Source organism: Spodoptera frugiperda, chromosome 20, assembly GCF_023101765.2.
Source record: "Spodoptera frugiperda isolate SF20-4 chromosome 20, AGI-APGP_CSIRO_Sfru_2.0, whole genome shotgun sequence".
NCBI lineage: Eukaryota > Metazoa > Arthropoda > Insecta > Lepidoptera > Noctuidae > Spodoptera > Spodoptera frugiperda.
Window position 1 is genome coordinate 12627239 of NC_064231.1, and position 23795 is coordinate 12651033.

Sequence of the window (23795 nt, forward strand, 5' to 3'; positions counted from 1 at the left end):
GTTTACAAAACATAGAGACAAACTTCATTAGAACTATCTTTCTTTTCTTTTTTATTCCGTGGAGGTGTAAAATGAGCTTTACCTTAACCTGGTTCCAAAACTAATCATTTTAAAAATTAAGCCTTTAACTGCCATCAGAAAACTGTTGAAGGCAAATCCTCCACTAACGTAGGTCGCCGGGGACCTACGTGGCAGTTAACGTGTTAATAGGCCCAGAAACATCTTAGAAAACAATAATGTGTGATTTATCTATGCCTTATAACGAGTAGGTGGGTCAACAATCAACATCTCTATTCAGTATTTTCGTGATTTGTGATGTTTTTAATTATTACATAAGCTTCGGAAGCGGGTAATCATACACTTATACGATTTGAGGTATTATGCAAATATCCTAATTACCATAATAACTATCAATAAGATCATTAATTGAATGTTATTTGCATATTTGGTCAGTAAGGCAATACAAAAACAAAGTTAAAATAAACTAAATTCATTAGACGATTACGAGCACTTTTGAAAGTTAAAATGCAATTAATGAGGTGAATAGAGATTCTTGACACCCGCTATTCAAAGTAATAGATTAGGTACTTAAATGAAAAAAATCCACTATAAATATTTTAAGTCGGAATATAAATCCAAAATAAATAAAGTTCATAATTAATTGGCATTCGACATAGTACAAAATGTCACTCACACTAAAATATTGTCATCAAAACAATGTAATGTAAATTTGTAATTTAAAATATAATTTTTTTATAAATATGCAAAAATATCTTTGTATTAACAACTCGTAACCTAATATAAACCAGTCTGCATAATACGGTTAAACTATAACCGTACAACTAACCATTACACCTAAATGAGATGAAGTTAGAAACTCCCAAAGCATTCACAACAGCAATGTGTATGGCCAAGTTACTCGTTATAAACAGTAGTTACTCTCAAGTACTGTTATCAGCCGTTGTTAATTAAGACCGCTCTAGTAAATCTTAGAGTATTTAACCATTACTTTGTAATAAAAGCTTGTATAATAGTCATAGGTTTAATGCTATAGGTACAGTAATGTTTTTTAAAGAGTTTAATTGCTTTCTTTATTGGCATCTCATCGCTATGAGCAATATCATTATTAGCAGTTATGTGAATCTTGTAGGAGTTAAGATTGATCTGATTTGGTAATCAGTCAATTATGAACATAGTTCTCATTGACTTACCTATTCGTTTTGTGGAAATCAAATAGTAAATTCTGAATTTGCTAAAGGTACTTTTTTTGATGATGGGGGGAAACCTTCATAAGGTACCTAGCTTTCTGGGGATAAAAGACAAAGGGAGTGTGGGATTTTCTCACTAAAACCACTGCTGTGGCCATCCTCAGCAACTGTAAGGGGCACCGGAACCTCCAATAGACCTGCTCCGGTGCCCCCACGGTGCTTAATACAGCTAATAACCAAATAGGTCTTTTAGATAGGCATTTTTTTTTTGTAATAACAATTCTAATACAATCCATGTCTTTCAAAATTTCCAGGTTGCGAGAGGTGTCTACATATACTTCCTGGCGAAAATGTCTGAACTACTCGACACGATTTTCTTCGTTATCAGGAAAAAGGATAGACAGATCACTTTCCTCCATATGTACCACCATACTGTGATGCCTATGATATCCTGGGGAGCCACCAAGTACTACCCAGGAGGTCACGGCACCCTCATCGGAGTCATAAACTCCTTCGTTCACATTATTATGTACACCTACTACATGTTCTCAGCCATGGGACCCCAGTTCCAAAGATACCTGTTCTGGAAGAAATACATCACTACACTGCAAATGGTAAGATTTAAAAAATTTTCAACGATTTTCTAAACAGACTAAGTGCAGTGTTATTTAGTAATTAGTATTTTGCTTTAAACGAGTAACGAGTACAAATATGTATACGAGTGTCTCTTTTGCATTTCTTATTTTTTATGCGGCATGATAAGAAACATGTATCAGCAAATTGTAACACAATTTTTCTCCTACTTTTGATTTTTGTCATGTCTAATCCGAATTATTATCTTCTTCCAGCTCCAGTTCTGCATCGCCTTCCTCCACTCCGCGCAGCTTCTCTTCTACGACTGCGGCTACCCTCGCTGGTCCGTCGTCTTCACTCTACCTAACTCCATCTTCTTCTACTACCTCTTCTACGATTTCTACTACAAGGCATATGGCAAACCTACCAAGAAAGGAGATGAGAAGAAAACAGATGCTAAAGAAATTAAGAGCAACGGCCATGCGAATGGCAAACTCGCTGCTAATGGAACTGCCAATGGAACCGCTAATGGCAAAAAGATTGCCAATGGCAAGAAGGTTGAATAAACAATTTCAACATTTGACATGTAAATATTTTATTGTTTAATACCAATACCAATTTTAGTTGTAGCTAATTTTGAATATTGATTAATTTTAGAAGATATCTAAGTAACGAATGATGAACAAATTCTTGATCAAATTCAATATCTTTGACCGTTACTGGATTAGAAAGTACTTGTTCAACATCTAACATCGTTTTGATGTTATCAAATGCTGTGTATAGTACTTCTAATTTGTTGGATTTAAATTGTTTTATAATTATATTACGTCTTCAGTTATGGATAAGAATGTTATGGTGTATATAATATAGATTGTTACGATCATGTATTTAAGACATTATTGTTTAAATTAAGATGAATATATTGCCATGAATCAAAGTGTGTACTTTGATGCATCTGCAGTTAATTTTTCGATCAAATCTTTATGTTATGTGGATGCAGTGATTTATTAAAGCAACTAGTTTATGCAGATCTAATTATGAATACGTTATTTTCTTTTATTCAGTGAATAATTTTGGTCTTATTTTCATACTTTTTTATTGTCAATACAACTGTAAGAAAACGTGATAAAATTAAATTGTCTTCCAATTATTTAGAGTATTTCTTCCAGTTGGCATAAATACTGTTAGATGAATTTATTTCTAGCTGAATTTAAATCGGGGTCAAGGACCCTCGGGATATTATTATGGCAAATATTTTTAAAGAAATTGCCAAAAATGCTAGCCCCAATTTTATATTTTGTAAAAAGTTCATGCAAACCCTTAAGCTTCATGTTGCTGCATACATAAAAATATTCTGCTATTTATTTTCCACTAATGATTGTTCTTTTCTGAGTTTCTTTAAAATGGTTTTAAGATAGCTCTCAAAAATAAATCACGTGTAAGTAGGTACATACTCTAACCACCTAGATATTTTTCTACGAATTTAATAGTAAGGTTACTTATCAGATTGTACTGGTTTTCTACAATTATCAGACGTATTATAGGAATTTAGATTTCTATAAGCTCAATACCAAAATGTGACTCGATGATAGCATAATTAACTATAACAAAAATAATACAGATACAGTGCTTGACCAAGATTTTAAAACTTAACATCAAAGGAGAAAAATTGCGTGACTGAGATGAAAGTTTCTGCGTCCCGCCCACTAGATGGCGTTGGTTACAAGATTTTGTGACACTAGCGCTCTCTGGTCACATACAGTCCCTTATTGAGTGCTGATTACGTATTTTATGTTTATTTTGTTATAGTTAAGTATGTTTACCTTTAACCAAAATAAGCAATTGTTCAAGCATCTTTCATATACTGTAGTTGCACATTTATAGATTAAAGAATTGTACATTTGCGTAATCGGGTTTATAATGTTTAACAATATATGTGACTACGATATTTGTTTTGTTTTATTTTTTCTTTCAACCTTTTAATACACTTCTGAAGCCCATTTATGTCCCATCGACTTTATATAAGTTTATACATAAACTTATATTTTGTGTCCTATGCCATGATGTCAATGGTGATATATAATAATAAAAAAACCTGATACAAATTATTATTTATTTCAACCTAACATTTATTCATACAAATTATAATTTACAAAACCTAAAAAATATCTTTCGCTGTAGTACAATAATAAAAACATTGAATTTTAAACAACCATCTTGTATAATTTCTCTAAAATATCAAAGTAATATTGCATAATATTAATAAAATAAACCCATTTTAAATTATTCTGGTAAAGGTATTTTCAAAATAGTGCCAAAAATACAACGTCACACCTTTTATCCCCGAAGGGGTAGACAGAAGAGCAAATTACATGTAAGTTACTCACTTTTCACCATTTGTGTTATAAGTCCCATGTAATAGTGACAAAAAACTTTTTAATAAATATTTTGTATTTGAAATAGGTTTATTTAAACATTCGAATAAATAATGCGATCATTATTTATTCATAAACATAAAATTTCAAAACATAAGGTGTTTAATATAAACATAATTATGACAGTTATATCAAAATTCGTTGCTTATTTTTCATGTCAAATATTTGAGTAAAAAATTGGAGGATGAAATAGAGTGATTTTGTTTAAGCAAGTTTACTGGATAGATATTTAAATGGAAATAACTTTCAAGAAGGTAAGAATTTAATTTGTTTGTCTTAACCCTTCGTATGCCGTATATAAGACAACAATAGAAAATACATTGTGTCTCGCGTAGATCTGCGTTCCTGCATACGACAGGTTAAGTAATGTTAGTAAAGAACAATGGGATCCTAAAAGTATCATATCATAAATATCATAATCAGAACTAGTATTGAAAGTAAATTAACATAGATATATAGTAGTACATAATAACATGACAATATTAAGGTACAATTCAATCTGTGGGTATAAGATACCCACATATAAAAACATACCAATATGTGTAAAATACGTATTGAGTCTACTTACTCTCATGTATTTCTCTAAAAGTTATCGTTAGATTTATTATTTCAAATAATTTAAATATTATATCTATTTATACAAATACTATATCGAGTGAAATTACTTCAGTATTTAAGTTCAACGTTTTAAGGCACAATTTTGAATAAAACACAATTTAAACGCCTGCTTATACCATGTCAACAATATCATGGGTTAGCATTGGATAAGTTCTGTCCACAGCTATGGCCAGGCCTTTGTCCAACACTGGATATCTTGCAGCTGATAGCGGTGAAGATATAAATAAATGCTACTAAGTTTTAATTAGTATTCATTATGGTTTTGTTTAGATAACAAAAAGGTATTTTAGATTTAAGATTTAAGTAAATACAGTTTGGGTTCATATACAGGCTGATAATTCTGATCTCTGTACCCCGGGAATATGAAATACGAATTCATAAATAATCAATATGTCTTGTGCCAAATAGATATTGAGAACTATATGTGCTATAGCATAATTCATCATTTAAATTTAAGCAACTACTATGATAGTTTAAAAAAATACAGAAAATCAATCAGTAAAACCTCACAGCCTAAAAAATCTTATGGAACTATTCGACAATTTAGCTCCATTCAGTTTACGAAAAATAAAAATGTGTTATTCAATTACATTTCATAAGTACATTACATTAAAAAGATAATAAATAATACACTATTTACAACAATAATTACGAAATAAAATTTTTCAAAACAATTACGAAATTATTTCCCAAACCCTTTTCGAAATTTCGAAACTAAAAATGTCAATGTCATCACAGATAAATCGTTTTTATCACTTATTAGTTTAATATTGCACTATTCTTCTTTTGGTAGGCACAGCGATGGTAGGGACTCATTGCAGACGATTCCCCCTCTTCTTTTATTGTAGTTCTGACGGTAGAAGTTGAGGAAGAGTAGGAGAATGACTCCAGTGTTGCAAGACACAAATATGGCGACGCCCCTGGCTGGTGGACACTCTGACACTCGTACAGTTGCTATGTATTGGACGATGATTGATACAAACTGGATCTGTGGATAAACAAATTATTTGTTATTGTAAGCTGGTTTTATATTAAGCGTCATTAAGAGAATAAGGCTTTAGAGATCTATCTCAAAATAGTCTTAAATATAGGTGGTGACTGCGGACTTTTTTTGACTGACTGCCCGCAAGCAGGCTTATTGACGGTCAGTGGTCTCAGTAAAATTAAACTACGTACCCCAGAAGCCGTCCGTACCTGAGCGCCTGATCTTTCTCCGGTCGGATCGGTCTTCCATCCCATAGGGTTTAGAGAATGAAGGAACAGAGAGTGCACCTGTGTTTGCGCACACACTTGTGCACTATAAAATCTACTGTGTAGTGGCCTAGTCTAGTTAGACAGACTGGCCACCGTGATCGAAATGGATGGGGAGATATTTTGTTTTTTATTTATTTTATTTATAGGTTTTGAAGATATCTACTATCCTGGATCATTTTCCTCAAAAGCTAGGTTTCTTTCTTCTCTTCGAAAATAAAAGTAGAAAAATATTTACTTTCATAAATCCAATAAAACAAACTTACCAACTGAAACTTCGTCATGTATTTCTTCCACCACAAATATTTGGCCACATTTGGGCCCAACGCAGCCAATCCATAATACGTGTACATAAATACATGCACCAGTGAATTCAGGAATCCGATGAATATAAGCGTATGTGACGGCCAATATTTGAGCAAAACCCATGTGCCAATCACCATGACTGTGTGATGATATAGATGGAGAAAGGTAATTTGGTTGTTTTTCTTTCTTAGGACGAAAAATACGGTATCTAAAAGTTCTGTTAGCTTGGCTGCTAGATACAGGTATGTGCCCATAAGGATCTGAAACATAAAATTAAAATAATTAATTCTAATAAAAAATATTTCTGGTGAATGGTTGAAGGATTGGTAAGCACAGTTTTCAAGAAAGAAGTTACAGTATTTATAAGTGGCAGTTAAAATGTGGCGATTATTTTTTTACAATAAAAAACTATTTTATTGGCGAACGAGTAACTATTAGTCTTCAGTGTTGTCAATAACACGCTAACCGCCACGTCGGTCACTGATAATCGACGCAGAAGATTTTCTTCAACAGTTTTCTTTCGGCAGTTAACGCTTTAAGCATTGATCACAACTGTCATCATACATGTAGTACTACATACAGTACTATCTATAGATATCATTGCGAGCTTTTTCAAAGGTATACAAACTATGCTTTACAAATTTGATGGTTTTGACACTTACTCTGTTTCTGGAATTTTCTTCATTCATGTAACACTTCTTTGGAACCAGACCCATGTTGAGAAGGTCCAACAAGAACTGGAAATAGATGATGTTGTAATTAAGTATTTTAGTCTAGTAATTTTGAATGGAGAGGCCTAATTATGTTTAGTAGTGAACGGGAACGGGCTGATAATGATGATAATGAATTTTAAATGAGTTTAACGGAATACAACGGTTTCCAGTTAAATTAAGTCTAGCGCAAAGAAAATAGGTACCTAATTCATTTTTGATGAAAACATTTATTGTTTATTAGCCTGTTTTCTTTGAATGCATGATTTTAGTTGCATTTTACCTACATTGTACATACCGATGCCTACCGGCCAAAAGAGAGTAAGCGCCATTGTTTGTGATATTGAGTTAAACACATCATTCGATGGACAAAAGATAGCTGATTCCGAATATGTATACAACTCAATATTGCAAAAAAATGTCGCTTACCCCCTTTTGGTCAGAACTTCAGAAGGCAAAGTTATTCAAATTGTAGTTTACATATTTTTTATATACCTTCTGACGCATTAGGCTCTTATCAACATCTAAATCAGCAAAACCCTACTGCTTTATTCACACTGATACACATCGCACCAATAAAAATACCTCATTATAATTTTCTCGGTTGCTTAGCAACCGTAACGAGTTATAAAGCCATAGATGCTCAAGATTCTGGCCAAACAGCGTGAAGTTTAAATTAGAACCCCCATCTTAAGCGTGAGTTTATCAAAATTATGCAATTCAAACAATTAGTAAGTATGTTTGTACATCACATAGTTTCCGAGTACTTTTGCGGAATAATTACTCTGTTTGGTTACCTAATTCTACAAAGCTACGCGTTATTATGTCATGTTGACATAATATAGTTTAGGGAAAACCATTATGTTGTTCGTGTGCCAATTTTGTTTACTCTTAAGGTCAATATTAGCGAAAGTGAATGTTAATATGGACCCAGTTAATTGTAGTGTTGATGATTTATGATTATTAAACTTTAAATCGAATTCAAAATCAGACTGGCAGGCTTTTAAAGTGCTTTGACATCAGATATGTGCTATGTAGCTATGCTAGGAAGATGTAATAGCTAAGCTTCGAAACTATAATATGACCGTTTCCACTGCTATTAAGCTATATAGTTGTACGAGGAAGATGCGCAGCCCGAGTATACGTTATATCGTTAGTAGGGAAGCCATCCATAACACGCGTATTATTTCCATATAAATCATAATTTAGGAAACCACTCTATATTGAAGTCGAAATATGTATTTCAAAGCAAAACTTACCCTGTAAACCAGATAAACAGAAAAAGCGACTTGGATGGCGTTGTAGATGAGAAGCGTATATGTTAGCTTGTATCCCTCTCGTTTCCTCATAAACACTGGTCCAATCTTCAACACGAAGACTAGGTAGACCGCCAGGATGGTGAGAACTGGTCCAAGCGAAGCCATGAATGGAAGCTCATCGATTTCTTCATCTGGAATGAGGATGTCGAACCTATTATAATGATTGTTGTTGCTTTATATCCATTGTGTCCTTATTCTACTTATGTAAGTAACTACATTTACAGGTACCTACATTTTTTTTTTTTCAATTTTCCTTTGACCACTATTTTAGAGTTTTTTTACTTTTAATGGGTCGACGTTTGGCCGCTATCTCATCTGATGGTAAGTGATGATGCGGCCTACGGTGGAGCACGTGGCAAGTTGGCACTGAGTTTTATAAATAATAATAATAATATCAGGACCGATGCTCACCGTGACACTACGATTAACAATCACATCACACCTACATTGAACCTGTTAAACGCTATGAGGGGTTATTGGTCACCAGCACGGCGTTGCTAAAGGATTTTCTATAGGTTTCTATTGATAGTCTAGACTGAATAATCCATTAGCACTATTTAGGGGATTGAACCAATAAACTAAATGGAGTATAAGACTACATAATTGTATAATATACTAACAGACAGTACAGACGACGCCATGACTTGTGAATTTACTTGTAGAATTAACGCCGCCTTTTCATTGAACGTTTATGCAAAGAAAAATATTATATAAATTAGTAATGGAAATATTATGATTAAATATTAAAAGTATAAGTTTTACATCTAAGCGAATATTTCGCAGAAGAAACTTGATAACCTCTTAAATCAATACGTTCAAAATATTGTCCACCATATTTTCTTAATAATAGAATAGGTTAACACTCAGTAGATAAACAAATTTTCCCATGAATTTATGCATGCAAATAACATTTTTGGTATGACAGGCACCAGAAATGCTAGAACATTTTGGGGACCAATAAAGTTCTCTAAGAAAAGGAGGATCCTCCGACCAATCGAGGTGATCATAGCTGACAGGCTTTCAGCCCAACTGTTGTTCGTTGAGCGATATAGGATTTATGACGTCATCCGTTGATTTGATCGTCGATCGTCTATGTGCGACTTCTGTCATCTGTCACTTGTCATGTGTCGCCACAACAGTATTGTAAACTCGTAGAAAAATATTTATTACGAGTAAATAGGTAGGTACTTAACTCATACATGTACGCCGTACCTACCACTTTTAAGGATAACAGAAAATAAAATAAAAAAATAATGAAATACTCACATTTACTTTTGTTCAAATCCCAACTGGGATTTTTCGGGTTAAGTCCGATGAGTGAATTCATTTTAAATTAATTCTGTGATGTTTTTACTAATTCTGCAACTGTAACAATATAAAACATAAATTAAGTTATTTTTATTCCAGACATAAATTGTAGGTGTATAAGTTCCAAACGACTGCACTGAATGGAACAATTCCTCAGTATTACCTATTGTCGTGGAAAAATTAAGAGGTGTGAAATCGGTATTTTATTTTTAATAATTTCTTTGTTGCATTACAAGATCCCGAGCAAACGCAAAACCCGTCATGAATTTATTCTATAATATTTGTAAAAAAATTGTAAAATAAATTATTTTGTCAAGGAAAGTAACTAATACATACGGTTATTTTAAACCAAATAAGAAAACAAAGATTAAAATTAAACTGTTATTAACGGATAACTGTTACAAAATTATTCACTACACAAAAACTGTTACACAGTTTGCACAAGATGTAAAACAAATAAGAATTTAATAATAAAACTAGAACATTACCATCCGACCTTTACGAATCCTGAACACAAACTAAATTATTTAATTATTTTAGTACTTAGTGCCCGTTATCTAATAGGGAAAATGTTGCAAGGTTGCGGTTACAATATATTTTAAGGGTGATCGTTATGTCGTTGGTATAAGGATCAAAATGCAACGTGATTTTGTTTAAGCAAATTCAGGAGCCATCATTGGGTTTACCTAGTAACGGGAGCAAATGTGTTTATTAATTTTAGGTTTAGTCAAAATAATAATGTGCAGGTGAGCTTCACGTGTTTTCATAACAAGTCGAGTAACATAATATTACTGTAAGGACTTGTTTCACAATGTCTGGATAGCTGCTATGTATCATATAACTTTGAATTAAGAATGTAATTTGTATGTACTATCTGTCGTATAAGTTTATGTAGCACAGAATTATATGAAGGCGGTGAAACAGGCTGCAGTATTTCATACTAAATTCATAAGAAATATAGTTTTTGGCATTTCGAAAAAGGTATCGAATTTGACTAGTAGGAAACTAGGCTATTATGTCATTAGCTACTTAATTACACTTTGGAATGCATTTAATTATGACTTATATTGAATCATCAAAGAAATGGCTCTTAGATTACTTATTAGAATATACGTCTATTACCAAAACAATTAAGAAACATTATTTCGTTAATGTAAATAACTTTTTTAACGTAAAATCCTTATAATATCGTCCAACCTAACCTGTTATTTTTAGTTTAAATATAATTTGCGCATTTTGGTTGGCTATTGTTAGAATAGCAAAAAATTACGCCTAAAATTAAACTAAAATAACCACGTACAACAAAATTTTGTGTGAAAAAAAACATTAAATTATTCAGACCGTTATATGCGGTAATTTTCCAATTCAGAAAATCAGTGTACCGTAGACTTAGAACGATGACGTCAAAAATTTCAAGGATTCCAAAAATATATTAAATTATCCATTAGGACGGCAACAACCGTGAAATATAGGCATTTATACATATTTCCTTGCAAATTACTATAAATACATACTTACGTCAAAATATATAATATTTTATCAAATGATAGGAGTGTATGAGTATTGAGTATATATACACTCGAAAGCAGGAGTACGAACGAGGTAGTTTTTAGTCAGTAAGAGTCTGATACTCCCTCTCGCCTTGACCAAGGCGGGAGAAGTAATAAGATGAATTCCTCCACTCAAAAAAAAAACCTTAGATACAAAAACATAAACTTATACTCAGACATATTAATGATTACTAGTGGTCGCCTAGTGGTCGAAATTCGACCATATACGATTTAATTTACAATACTACTTATCATACGTTCAAGGATAATTTTATTTAACTCAAACTCAAACAAACTCTTTTATAAAACTGTATTCATATAAGACGTGAGAATATCATCGCAATGTCTGGCAATTTTGACGTTTTGTCAAATACGATCAGATACTATGCATGTGTGTGTAATGTTTTATTTATTGATTTAATGTACTTTATAAGCATTATTTTTGAAAAATATTAGCGTTCTGCACTTCTCCTACACATAAACTATAAGTGTACCAAATTTTATGCTCCTACGTCCGCGCAATTTTCGTAAAAAGGGGTCAAAAGTTTTTGCATCACGTATTAATATATAGATGAGTTCTTATTTTTAAATAAAATAGTATTCAATTGTCAACCATCGTCTACTACCAAACACCTATCTCAATTGTATTTCAGACCCGTAAATAAATTCACCTTATATTAAAATTAAAATTGGTGGATTAAATTGCAAACTCAACTTCAACTTTTAATTTAAATCCTTTTTCATATATGTATAAAGGAAAGCAGATCTTCAATGCACTACCACTTAACACAAAAAAATATATTATTCATGTATTATTTGGTCAAACCACTTGACACAATGATCATTACATGTCGAAGGAAACCCTTTGTTTACTTCAGAAACCTGTCTGTCTGTCCGTCTGTTTATATTTACTCCGGCCTCAATATGTAACTTAAATAAATAATGGCCGCCTCGTCCTTACAGCTTTCTTTATGTCAAGGGCCCTACAATTCATCAAAGTCATGTTTTGATACTGAGAATCATTACAAAACTTGATTGATACAAAACATTAATCAAAAGTAAAGAAAATTAATTTCAATTTACTTTGTATACAGAATGTCTTACCTAATTCCCTAAAGGGATAGTTAGAAATGCACACATAACTAAGAACAATTCCAATCTTCGTAGTACATTTATGAGAAATAATTTTCGAAAACCAAATATGATGATGATGCCGGGGTATGAAAATTAAAAAACTGCTTAGTCCGTCGGTTAGGTAATGAAAAAGTATTTACACGTATATTTTTATTTTGTTGTTTTGTCGGATTTGTACTACACCACCTATTTATATAACATTTTCAAGATAACAATATAATTTTATATATTATCCGGAATATATTACTGAGAATATCGAGGAGGAAATACAACGTATTAAGAAGGAAATAACATGTGTATTAAACATATTTTATCTTCTGAGTACAAACAAGCAAATAGTTTTGTTTGTGTTACTGAAATAATAATCGCCAAAGCTCGAGAACTGCTGGACCAATTTGACAATTTTCGATTTAAAATTATTTGTACAGGTCTAGGGAAGGCTTAAAGGGTGAGAAAAATTGTTGGAGCCAGTACGAAGTTTACTGGGCCAGCTAGACTTTACATAAATTAATTTTATTACATTAAAGATACAGTATACTTTTTAAAATAAAAAAAAAAAACATAAAAATATTAACATAAAATATGATTTCTATACAAGACATAGTTATTTTTTTACTACAAGATCAAATTAGATAAAAACATGATCACGATAAAGATCGCTATCTAAAAATTACTTCCTAAGAGAGACAATTGTTTCAGAGTTTTATTATTCTTTTGTATAGCTATTATTATTAAAGCTATTAATAGCACTGCCTCGTTGGTCCAGTGGTCGCACATGCGACTGCCGGACAAGGGGTCTTGGGTTCAATTTCCGGGTTGGGCAAAAGTATTACTGAGCTCTTTTCGGTTTTTTGAAAATTTCTCAGTAGTAGCACGGAGTCTGGATTTGTGTCCGTTATATCGCAATAGATCCACCCCCTATTACATGGGACTAATAACACAAATGGTGGAAAGTGGGTGTACATTTGTACTATGGCATTACGTGCTGTAATGTGCAGATGCACCTCTGCCTACTCCTTCGGGGACAAAAAGGCGTGACGTTGTTTTTGTCTATTAATAGGAGAGCTCTAAAAAAATAATAATTAAGGGTAGATAACAATCACACGTGAGATAGCGTGCTGGAAAGTTTGGCCATCATTAATTATGATTGATTGTTGTTTAAGTACGAAGGTACAACAAAATGTGACCTATAAAAACAAAGTTAACTTGAGTGCTGTCTAAAATGTTTAGTAATTAGTGGCTAATGGTTTACTAACAACAAACAGATAGAAAGACAGACAGACAGACAGAAAGACTGAAAAAAATTTTAAAAATGTAATTTTGGTGTAAGTATCGTATGTCTATTCATATGCTTGTAAATAATAAAAAGCAGTTATTTTAAACAAACAGACGCTCCGATTTTTAATAGAAAAAAAAAATTGCCGTTGCCTCACACTAATATTTTCTCCTGTATCGTGGATGCATTTACAAACATGATAAGATTTCACATACACACTATATTAATTATCAGTAATATTATAAATTCCATATCAATGAAAAAAAAAGAAATTAAAAGATCAGAAAGCTTAATAACTCAATAACCTGAAAGTTAAACGAGTCGCGGCAATTGTCGCCGCGGCGTCTGCGACCGCGCGGGCGCAAAGTCCTGTGGTTAAAGTGAACCACGATACAGTCAGCGAAAGTGGTCTCAACAAGCAACAAGAAAACATATTCCTTACTGACAGTTATAAAAAGCAACCGAAACAACTTTTTCCTTCTACCGTAACATAAAAGTGCACCAAAAATCCGGCCTACGGCGACGACGATGTCTTTTTTATTTTTATGCATGAATCACATGCGTGAACGCGAACGCACTTTCACAATGTTTAAAAAGTGATTGAGTTTTAAAGCGCGTGTTTTCGTTTCGGTGTGGGGCCGTGACATGATAAAATAAGTAAATACTTATGACCGATTTTATGTATGGACTCGGGTCAGTCACTTAAAAATTAGAAAAATATAATCATCATCATCATCAGTCTGTTCTCGTCCACTGATTGACATAGAATAGCACGCAACTGAGCTCGATCTTCGGCTCTACGCATCCAACTCCTACCAGCCACCATGCGTATATCTTCACTTCATCTAGCTGGAGGGCACCCTACACTACGCTTACCTAGACAAATATAACTATAACCAACTATTCTTTTACACTTCAAAACGAGCAAAGGCTTTATATGGGGTGACAGATTGATGTATCTGACATATTTTTTTTATGATTAAGCAGTAAGTTTACGATTTTTTTTTTTTTATTACTTTTATTGCATTTGACTTCTTTACTATTTCAGTAACCAATTTTATCCGATTCTTGGGAATTAGACACAGAAAATTCGTGAATTCCTTGGAAATGCTGCTTATTACAATAATTGTAAATGAAAATCTCAAACATAGTGCTACTATTTCAATAAATGCAATAAATGTAGGATAATATTTGCATTACTAATGAGGCATTATTGTACAAGTGTTAGACACTGTAAAGACGACGGAGATAGTCAAGAATATCGTACAGAATTGAATAGTACCTATACCGATTAAATGAAAAGCAACCATAAACCTACATAAATAGAAATAAAAATAGCACGAATACTAATCAGTTAAATTAAATCTTTAGGGAACAGAGAGTAAAGTTCCCTAAGAAAAGAAAGATCCTCCGACCAGGCAAGGTGATCAGCCTGGCGGGCTTTCTGCCTAACTGTTGTTCGTTGGGATTTTCTATCCGTGTTAATTCGCATGTAAACTTCGTATGTGCGATGCAGGATATTTATGACGTCATCCGTTGATTTTGCACGTCGATAGTCTATGTGCGACTTCTGTCATCTGTCAGTTGTCACTTGTCAGAGTGTCGCCACAAATCTTTTCCTACATATTTATAACGTTTTTTTTAATTTGCCTAGGGCAAGACTGGCCCTTGAAATATTTAAAACTGAAAGTAGTTCATTTGCCAAACTCGAGTGAACAAAATTCGGGTCTAACAGCTACTAACCGCTGCACTCACAACCATTAATCAATACTTAACCCAGTCCTTAGCAATTGTTTTCAGAACAAAATCATTACTAAGGAACAGTTTAAGTAATCATCAGCCCTTATTATAGATAATTATCTCTTTATTATCAACTAAGTAATAAAATCTTATCTCTCTGCTATAATCACAGCATATTTCATCATCACATTGTTTCTGGACTATAATAGGTAAATGTAAATTAATAATGTACTGCTCAGATACCAGTATAAAATGTACAGCGCAGAATAATAATTCTATTATGATGGTAAACTCCCTAGACACCTAAGTACATATACATCGTCTTGACAAATACGTTAGTGTAGTGTAGGCTATGTCGCATCGCCGCGTCCGCGAAGAGTGACTTGAAACTAGTAGAGCTTTTCTCAGTATATTTACGTGGGTAAATCGTTATTATTAATTAATTTATTATGTATAATATATCAAATAAAGCTGAAAAGTTTACTTCTATGTTTCAAACGTAATAATATCCGAAACGAATGGTCCGTTTTCAAAAAAATTTTGAGTGTTGAATAGTCATTACACTTATCTAGGAAGGTTATAGGCTATTAAACATTACGCTATGATTAAAAGAAAACGAGAAAGTAGAAATAGCAAGTTATAGAAAATAAATCCGTTAGAATTTATACTTATGATGAGGATTTCTTAAGAGCATACATTGTACCAACATAGAAGTAAAATAAACTGACGAAAATAGTCACTACCTACTGAAATATCTTTTGTAATTCAAATCGTATCAGTTGTAATTAAATTAGAAAGAATAGGTAACAAAAAAAGTGTTATTCCTTTCAACAAAGAGGTCATTTTAATACAATGACAATAAGAATGATAGTTATTATGCATTTGGCATTTTGATCGTCAGTGTCTTACTACAACTGATGTTTAGTGCTCGCCATTTATTTTAATAATGTGCATAAAGCGTTAAATAAAATAATAATGGCACCTCGTGTAAGATCCTTATGAAAACATTGCAAAATATATATAATGATATTTTAATGCTAAGCTAGCTCAGGAAATGGACACTTAGGTGATACTTGCTAAATATTTGAACAAAATGTCGTTTATCTGAGATAATTAGGTAAAGTATGACGGCATTTTGTCAAATTATATTGCTCACAAGGTAGTTAAAATACTCGTAAAAAAGTTATTGAAAAAAGCGCAATATTATAAAACAAATTCAATGGAAGTCACGTTCCTCACAAACAGTCGAAAAGTATAATAATTAAGTACTAAGTACATAAGTTTTTGTATTTAAATCTTAGTAAATATAATAACAATTAACTAGAGTCATATAACACAATATATTATGAGGTCAACTCTGACGTTTCTCAGTCCATATACCGCTGTAACTTGTTATGAACGTCCTGGAAAGTCAACGTAGAAAATTAAAAAATCTAATTCACATTATTAATTAATTACTTCTCAGACACGTTAGTAAAGGGTATCATTTAATTTTATGAGCATCTAATTTATCTGTATGTGATAGAAAAGCATTATAATAGGCGAATTATTCGACTTTTAATCTCCCAGTTAGTACTTATAATAGTCATTTTATGCTTTTTAGTTTTAACTTTTTGTTTTAAATTTATATTTTTTAAGTCGGTTTTTTATTCACCAGATATGTGCTATGCTACGTTCCTGTCGATGCGTTCGGCTTCCACCAATCATATTCATTGGTGCACTCGATTAGCACTGGTGGGGACGGATGCAGCTAAACTATGTTTTTATATGGAAAGATACATCGCATCGAGCTGCGCATCATCCTGGCAAATCTACTTTGGGGCAGTGAATCTTCGTAGCACATCCTACTCGCACAGCTACATAGCTTATTTAAAACAGCTTAGCTTTTACATCTTCCTAGCATAGCTACATACATAGCACATCTCTGATGGAAAAACACTCTAAACAAAAGAATTTGTTTGTATTTGTGACCACACAACCAATATGTCTTTTTTAACACCAAGTAACAGTTAGGTATTTATCAATCCTATAATAATCAACGTGTGAATCAAACAATGCTTAATACTACTACTAACTACCTATTGTCTAAAATGGCTTGGGAATGGATACGCCAATCAATATGAGAAATTATTTAAAATTGACTCAACTGTTATAAAAGTTTAGTAATATTAGTTTCTAATATTATTGTTATCATAATAACATGCTATCTTTTTTAATTGTTTTAGCATTTAGTTGTGAACAAACTGTGTTAATAACAATAAATATTTCCTAATAGTTTGTTAATATTAATTAAATTATACATTACTAGATTCTGCTAGTGGCTTCGCCTACATTCCCGTGTGATAAAAAATAGTATATGTATTATTCCAGACCATAATCGATTCCTATTCCAAATTGCATTTCGATCCCTCTAGTAGTTTTTGCGTGAAAGAACAACAAACATCCATACTCACAAATTTTCGCATTTATAATATTAGTAGGATGATTATTTTGTATCGGCTCAATCTCTTACTGTTTGACGAGAAACTTGCCTAGTTTCAAGTCATGCTAGATGCTCATATTCATGAATAGCATTCCGCGACACACGACGCGGCTATTGTCATCGTTATTGTCAAATATGAATATGAGTCTCCAGCATGGTTTGAAACTGGTCAAGTTCCTCGTCAAACAGTTTCGTGAGTAAGCTAATAACATAATAATTTAGTATGTCTCACGAAAGTTATAATAAAAATATTAGTAGGATGTTTTATTACTGGACATTATCCTTCACAATAACTCAGTACTGATTACTACCCTCATGCCATTTCAGATAATAGTAAATAAAAGCAAAATTGGTACCTTTGGCCCAGGATTAGAGTTCAAAATGATTTAACTTTCTTTGAAGCACCTTCAGCTGGTACTTACGTCAGTTTATAGGCAAGGCCTTGGTTTACTAAGAAAGAAAGTATTCTTAGAAAAAATGTAACTTAGTCTGATGTCATCTAACCAATACAAAGAATGGGAAATATAATATAATTAATCATTTTGTATGACGAATTTTTACTTTTGAAAGTCTAAATTCAATGTGTTTCGCTATAGAAATAGGTAAATTCGGATTGTTTTACAAAAAAAAAACAGGTTTTGCTGAATCAGCTATTGTTACATACAATTCTTTACAAATAACGCAAAGATAGTATCAAAATTTGAAGTCAGTAGGGACAAAATTTTACTGCCTTGCAGTCATTGTTAACAATTTGTCTAATGTTTCTTTGCAGATTTTTCAAATAATCTTCAAGAAATATACTAAGAACGCTCTTTAAAAATTGCAACGTACTTACCCGAAGATTCGTCTCCTCCCACGCGAAAAAGAAGAATCCCTTTGGATTCTTCTGGTTTGATTCAACAGTTGAAACCGAAATCAATCTTTAGAAAAAGTACATTCTACAAATGAATAAACAAGTACCTAAGAACGAAAATAAACTAAAATTAACGAAACGAAAGTAAAATTAATACGTAAAGACAGTTTGCGGTCGAAACACTGACTAAAATGTGACAGGATGATTATTTTTGACAGCGGAATTACTTTTTTCAATAATTGCGTGACTAAGGAGTATTGTTTGTGGGATCGTGGCGTGGTTGTGGGGAAATGTGGGTCAGTCTGAGGCCTGGACGACAAGGGCGCGGCCAACCCACGGCTCGGCGATGGTAGACTGACCGAACTAAAGCATTTTTTAAATGGAACGGTGACATTTTGCGCACATTTATGTTTACACCGCTTAACGTCCTTGGGTAACGCTTTGATAGTCAATAGGCCCTACGTTTCTACATAACTTACAAACATTTTTTTTTGTATTAGGACTTATTTCATTATGTCTGGATAGCCACTATGTACCAGAAAGGTTTAAATTAAGAAAGTAATTTGTGTGCACTATCAGTCACATAAGTTTATCAGGTACTTCTATGAAGGTGGAAAAGCATTTGCTTTATGTAATGTGTAAATGTTAATATATTAAGAAAATATTTTTAAGTATCTCTCAATTATAAGATTTGTTTGAATATAAGTACAATAAGTAAAGTTTACGAAAAAAAATACGCTTGCTAAAAAATGATAGAATTTGTTAGTTGATTTACTGGTTTCGGAATCTTTTTAATGTTGTTAAATATGTGACAAACAAATATCAGAATCCTTTGTATAGTTCCACCTATATTTGTGTTGTTTTCTTCCTATACTTACAAGAAAAAAATGCAAGTAGTTAATCATTAACATTAACCTTCCCTTTAATGATTTCTTTTCCCTACATGTACTTATTATATTGTTTTCCTAAGCAATGTGTTCATTAGTTACCCACTAATTATTGCCTTTTGTATGTATAGTTAGAAACACCATTATAAGTTCACACTATTGACATTTAGGTAATTTGTCGCGTGCTACCTTTAAATACAAAACAACGTAAAAAATATATAAAAAAATAACGAAGGTATATGACTATAAACAATTCATTCTTATACAAAAACTTTTCTAGAATTTACATACTTAGATAGTATTATTTTAAAATTTTAAGAAAGTATTGTTACCAAATTTTATTTTGACAATAAGTGCGAATTTGTATGTTTTTGATAGCATAAACTATCATTTTGTGGTGCAAAAGTAAGTATACATTTCTATGTATACGTACTTTTTAAGTTATTTAGACACCACTGACAAATGTTGAAAGAAAACATCGTAAGGAATCCTGGGCTTATAATTTCTAATTGTAGATACGTTTAAAACCACCAACCTGCATTGAGCAAGCGTGGTGATTAACGCTCAAACCTTCTCTATGTGGGAATAGGCCTTTGGCCAGCAAGTTTCTCAGTTTGTAGTACGAAATTCCAGTACGATATTATTTTCACTTCAAATAATAGTCTATTTAATTAAATTAAAAATTATAATTAACATGTAAGTAGTGTACTATAAATTTATGTAAATGTAATATAATATATTATGTATTGTTATATAGATTCAATTCAATTATGTATTATAAATTCAGTTAGTGCGAAAATATAATTTTATTAATGTATTTCGTTTAATCCTATTATTCGATTTTAACCTTGACGTCATGTGCGAATATGGTTTTAATTATAATTTTCATAAAAGTTATGATAATTATTAATTATAATTATAATGTAACTACGTTGCATAATTGAAATCATTTATTTAATAGAATATTTTTGTAAAATATATTATGAGATAGATTAAAGTATATTATGACTGTCATTATATTTATGCTAGCACTTTTTAGAAGTATGTGTTCTTAGAACAAAATTATTTTTTGTCTGTGTGTACGGGCTAATCTCTGAAACAGCTGGACCGATTTTGACGGGACTTTTATTGGAATTTATCTGACGCCAACGTCTCATCAAAGGTACATGAACAATTTCTTTTTCCATCTCTAAATTAGTTTTTAATCTGTGTCACTTAGTTGCATGTGTAACAAACACGTGTGTAATGCGTAACTGTCAAACTGAAGTTGCGTAACTTTCTTTTAGTAAATCCGGCCTGCTGGGTTTTTACCAAGTCTTCAAGCTCTTAATGGCTGCCAAAACTGATACGAATCCGGCAAATTTTCTTGCAAATACTGAGTTAGTCATTCGCGGTCTTGACACGGTTTTAAAGGATACAAATTATTGATTATAGGAGGATCTCAAAAACCGCAAATTACTTCCACTGTTTTTGTTTGTTTTATGGTATAAGTCGGTAAACGAGCAAACGGATCACCTGATGGTAAGCAACCACCGTCGCTCATGGACACCCAAAATACCAAAGGTGTTACAAGTGTGTTGCCGGTATTTCAGGGGTTAGGAATTTAAGGGTTGTTAGGGAATCGGGGATCGAGAAGGAGGGTTAGTGCGACCAGCAGTAACCTCACACAACGAAACACAACGCAAGCGTTGTTTCACGTCGGTCGTTGTGACGCCGTGGTATCACTCCGGTCAATCCAGCCTTAAATGTTGCCCTTCGTCGTAGTAAAGCTCGCAATTAAATGAAACTAATAATACCAAAATCGTGAGCATCTACTTACGCGTATGAAATTACTTGGACAATGTTCTACACTTCGTAGACAACCACTTCAAATGCAGATACTATTGTATCCATAAATATGACTATGACTTAAGAATTTCGTATAATGAGGAGCTGAGTGTTCCTACGTACATACAACTATTGGATTCAATTTAGATGTAAGAGCTAAACTGTGAATCTATGTAACCGTTTCCACTGATACTAAGCTATGTAACTGTGTGAGGAAGATGCGCAGCTCAAGTAAACTATGTATCGATAGTCGAGACCCATCTATAGCTCACATGGATAGCACGCATATTTCCATATATAATAAACTTAGCTTAGCTGAGTTGAGTTCGTTTCCTCCAATGATAAGCTATGTGTAGCACTGAATATAATTGAAATTTAATGAAAAATTGTCAGAAGTCAATTTACTTCAACGAATAAAAAAAATCTGTTAATTAAAATCGGCTCTAAAACTAATTATAATAGATATAGTACATACTTCCGATTTATTTTGCTTTTATAGGTACATATTTTATCATACATTAAGTCTATTTTCCTTAGATACTTCATGAAATAGCTTGCCCAGAACTGATTAAATAATGTTAAGAATACTTAATGTGAACGTTTAGTTTATGTATTGATTTGATTTGACGTCAAATACGTACATATTTTAAAATGATTTAGTTTAAGTAAATAATTGTTTTGAGAAACAGTTAATGATTAATCTAAGTGGAACAAAAACGTGATTTTATGTGTGTATGAAGCATTTCTCTTTAGGTATAATATAGCAAAACATAAGGTCATTTTTATATATTATTTCTAGGTGGCGAACATATGATAAAATAAACTCCAGTAAGTTATTACAATCGTAAACATTGTGTCGCTAAGAAATTAACGTTATTTTCATGTATTAATATCATGTTTTTTCTATAAAACACAATTTTATTATGTGTTTAGTAATACAGTAATAAATATACGTGAATATTTTTTATGATCATTAAAATTTTTTCATGCTTTTTTTTATATTGTCGTCTAAAAATGAGTTACTTTTGTCTACTACACACTTTTTATGTTATTTTAATTCATTTATTGGTTTAATTTGTTTTGTTAAAAAGAAATAACACTAATTAGGAAACAAAAGGAGGCATGACATAGTACTCCAATTTAAGACACAAATTATTATTAGTATTGCTTTCCAAAATAATGCACGACACCAAAATTGTAAACACCGCTTTTTAAAATTAAGAAAACGTAATAAAAATTACTGTAAAAAATTAAAGGATTGAACAATGAACATTTCATACCTTAGGGACCGCAAGCTCCTCGTTAAAACATTAACATACAACCCTAAGGGAAATTATCCAAAAAGGTTGGCAAAAATATACCATAAAACTAAATTACTCACTGGCTTTAAACACTTCACTTTCGAACACGAGAAAGAAAAAAATAAAAACAGTAAAATTATTTTTTCAAAACAGACTGTCTTGCACCAAGTCTGCTCGCGGTGTGATGAAAATTTGTACTGACCATTTATTAATATGTACCTACATTAAGATGTCATGTGTATGGTGATGAGCGCTTAATTCCATGCTAATCTTTGCTAGTATTGTAACTATTTGTATTATATGCGAGGTTTTTTTAAACGGTAAACGGTTTTGGTATATATTACAGTGTATGTGTAAGTATACATAACGTTTGGTTGAATATTTGCGATGTATTGGCAGGTCCCTGTATTGGGTAGGTTGTGAGTGTGAGCGAGTAATAATGAAGTTTTTTTTTTGTTTTTATTTTATATGAGGGTTTTGGATTTTGAGCATTAAATGTGTGAATCTGTTTTGGATGTTTTTTCTGTGAGTGCATTAATTTTGAGACGATAATTCAATATTATTTTTAATAATTATGGAATTATTAAAAATTTTAACCTGCATTGCTCGTGTACCTGGAATTATAATTATTTTGATACCCTTCTCGTGTTCTTCTGGAATTATAATTTGGGGGTTAATGAGTCCTGGAATTGCGGACAACGTAACATTTTACCAAGGGCTCCGCCTCAAAGCAGGAGAAGGAACGGGGTGGTTTTTAGTCAGTAAGAGTCTGACACTATCCTCCCGTCGACCAAGGCGGGAGTAGACAAAGGATGATTTTAACTATTACCCCCTCAAAAAAGGGGTTGATGAGTTGGTAATGATTTAATTATCGATTGCAAACTTCACTCACACGTTGAAACAAAATGCAAGCGCTGTGTCACACCCATGGTCATACCGGTTTTCCCTGAGAGCGTGGTATCACCTACTTCAAGACTGAAACTTTAATCGGCCCGTTCCTGCCAAAGCATAGCTTGC

General features: G+C 32.4%; 2 protein-coding genes across 9 annotated transcripts in view; one reads left to right on the plus strand and one right to left on the minus strand.

The window, feature by feature from the left end:
- The window catches only part of LOC118282200 (elongation of very long chain fatty acids protein AAEL008004), a 38297-nt gene extending 34568 nt beyond the window's left edge, over nt 1–3729 (plus strand). For both annotated transcript variants that reach the window (XM_035603160.2, XM_035603161.2), the window contains exons 5-6: nt 1523–1822; nt 2057–3729. In XM_035603160.2, the coding sequence (XP_035459053.1) occupies nt 1523–1822; nt 2057–2347 (591 nt within the window). In that variant the 3' untranslated portion in view covers nt 2348–3729. The remainder of the gene's footprint in view (nt 1–1522; nt 1823–2056) is intronic.
- On the minus strand, nt 3576–23005 carry LOC118281512 (elongation of very long chain fatty acids protein). Of its 7 annotated transcripts, none has more exons than XM_035602100.2 (7): nt 22859–23005; nt 9687–9785; nt 9041–9094; nt 8361–8551; nt 7054–7128; nt 6352–6651; nt 5470–5822 (listed from the first exon to the last, which is right to left on the minus strand). In XM_035602100.2, the coding sequence occupies exons 2-7, from the start codon at nt 9745–9747 to the stop codon at nt 5610–5612; spliced, it is 894 nt and encodes a 297-aa protein (XP_035457993.1). In that variant the 5' UTR covers nt 9748–9785; nt 22859–23005; the 3' UTR covers nt 5470–5609. The 7 variants fall into 7 exon arrangements, with proteins under 7 accessions (XP_035458025.1, XP_035457993.1, XP_035457981.1 ...); XM_035602088.2 differs by having other exon boundaries at nt 22758–22976; XM_035602094.2 differs by lacking the exon at nt 22859–23005 and adding an exon at nt 18746–19081.
- Between the last annotated feature and the right edge of the window lie 790 nt (nt 23006–23795).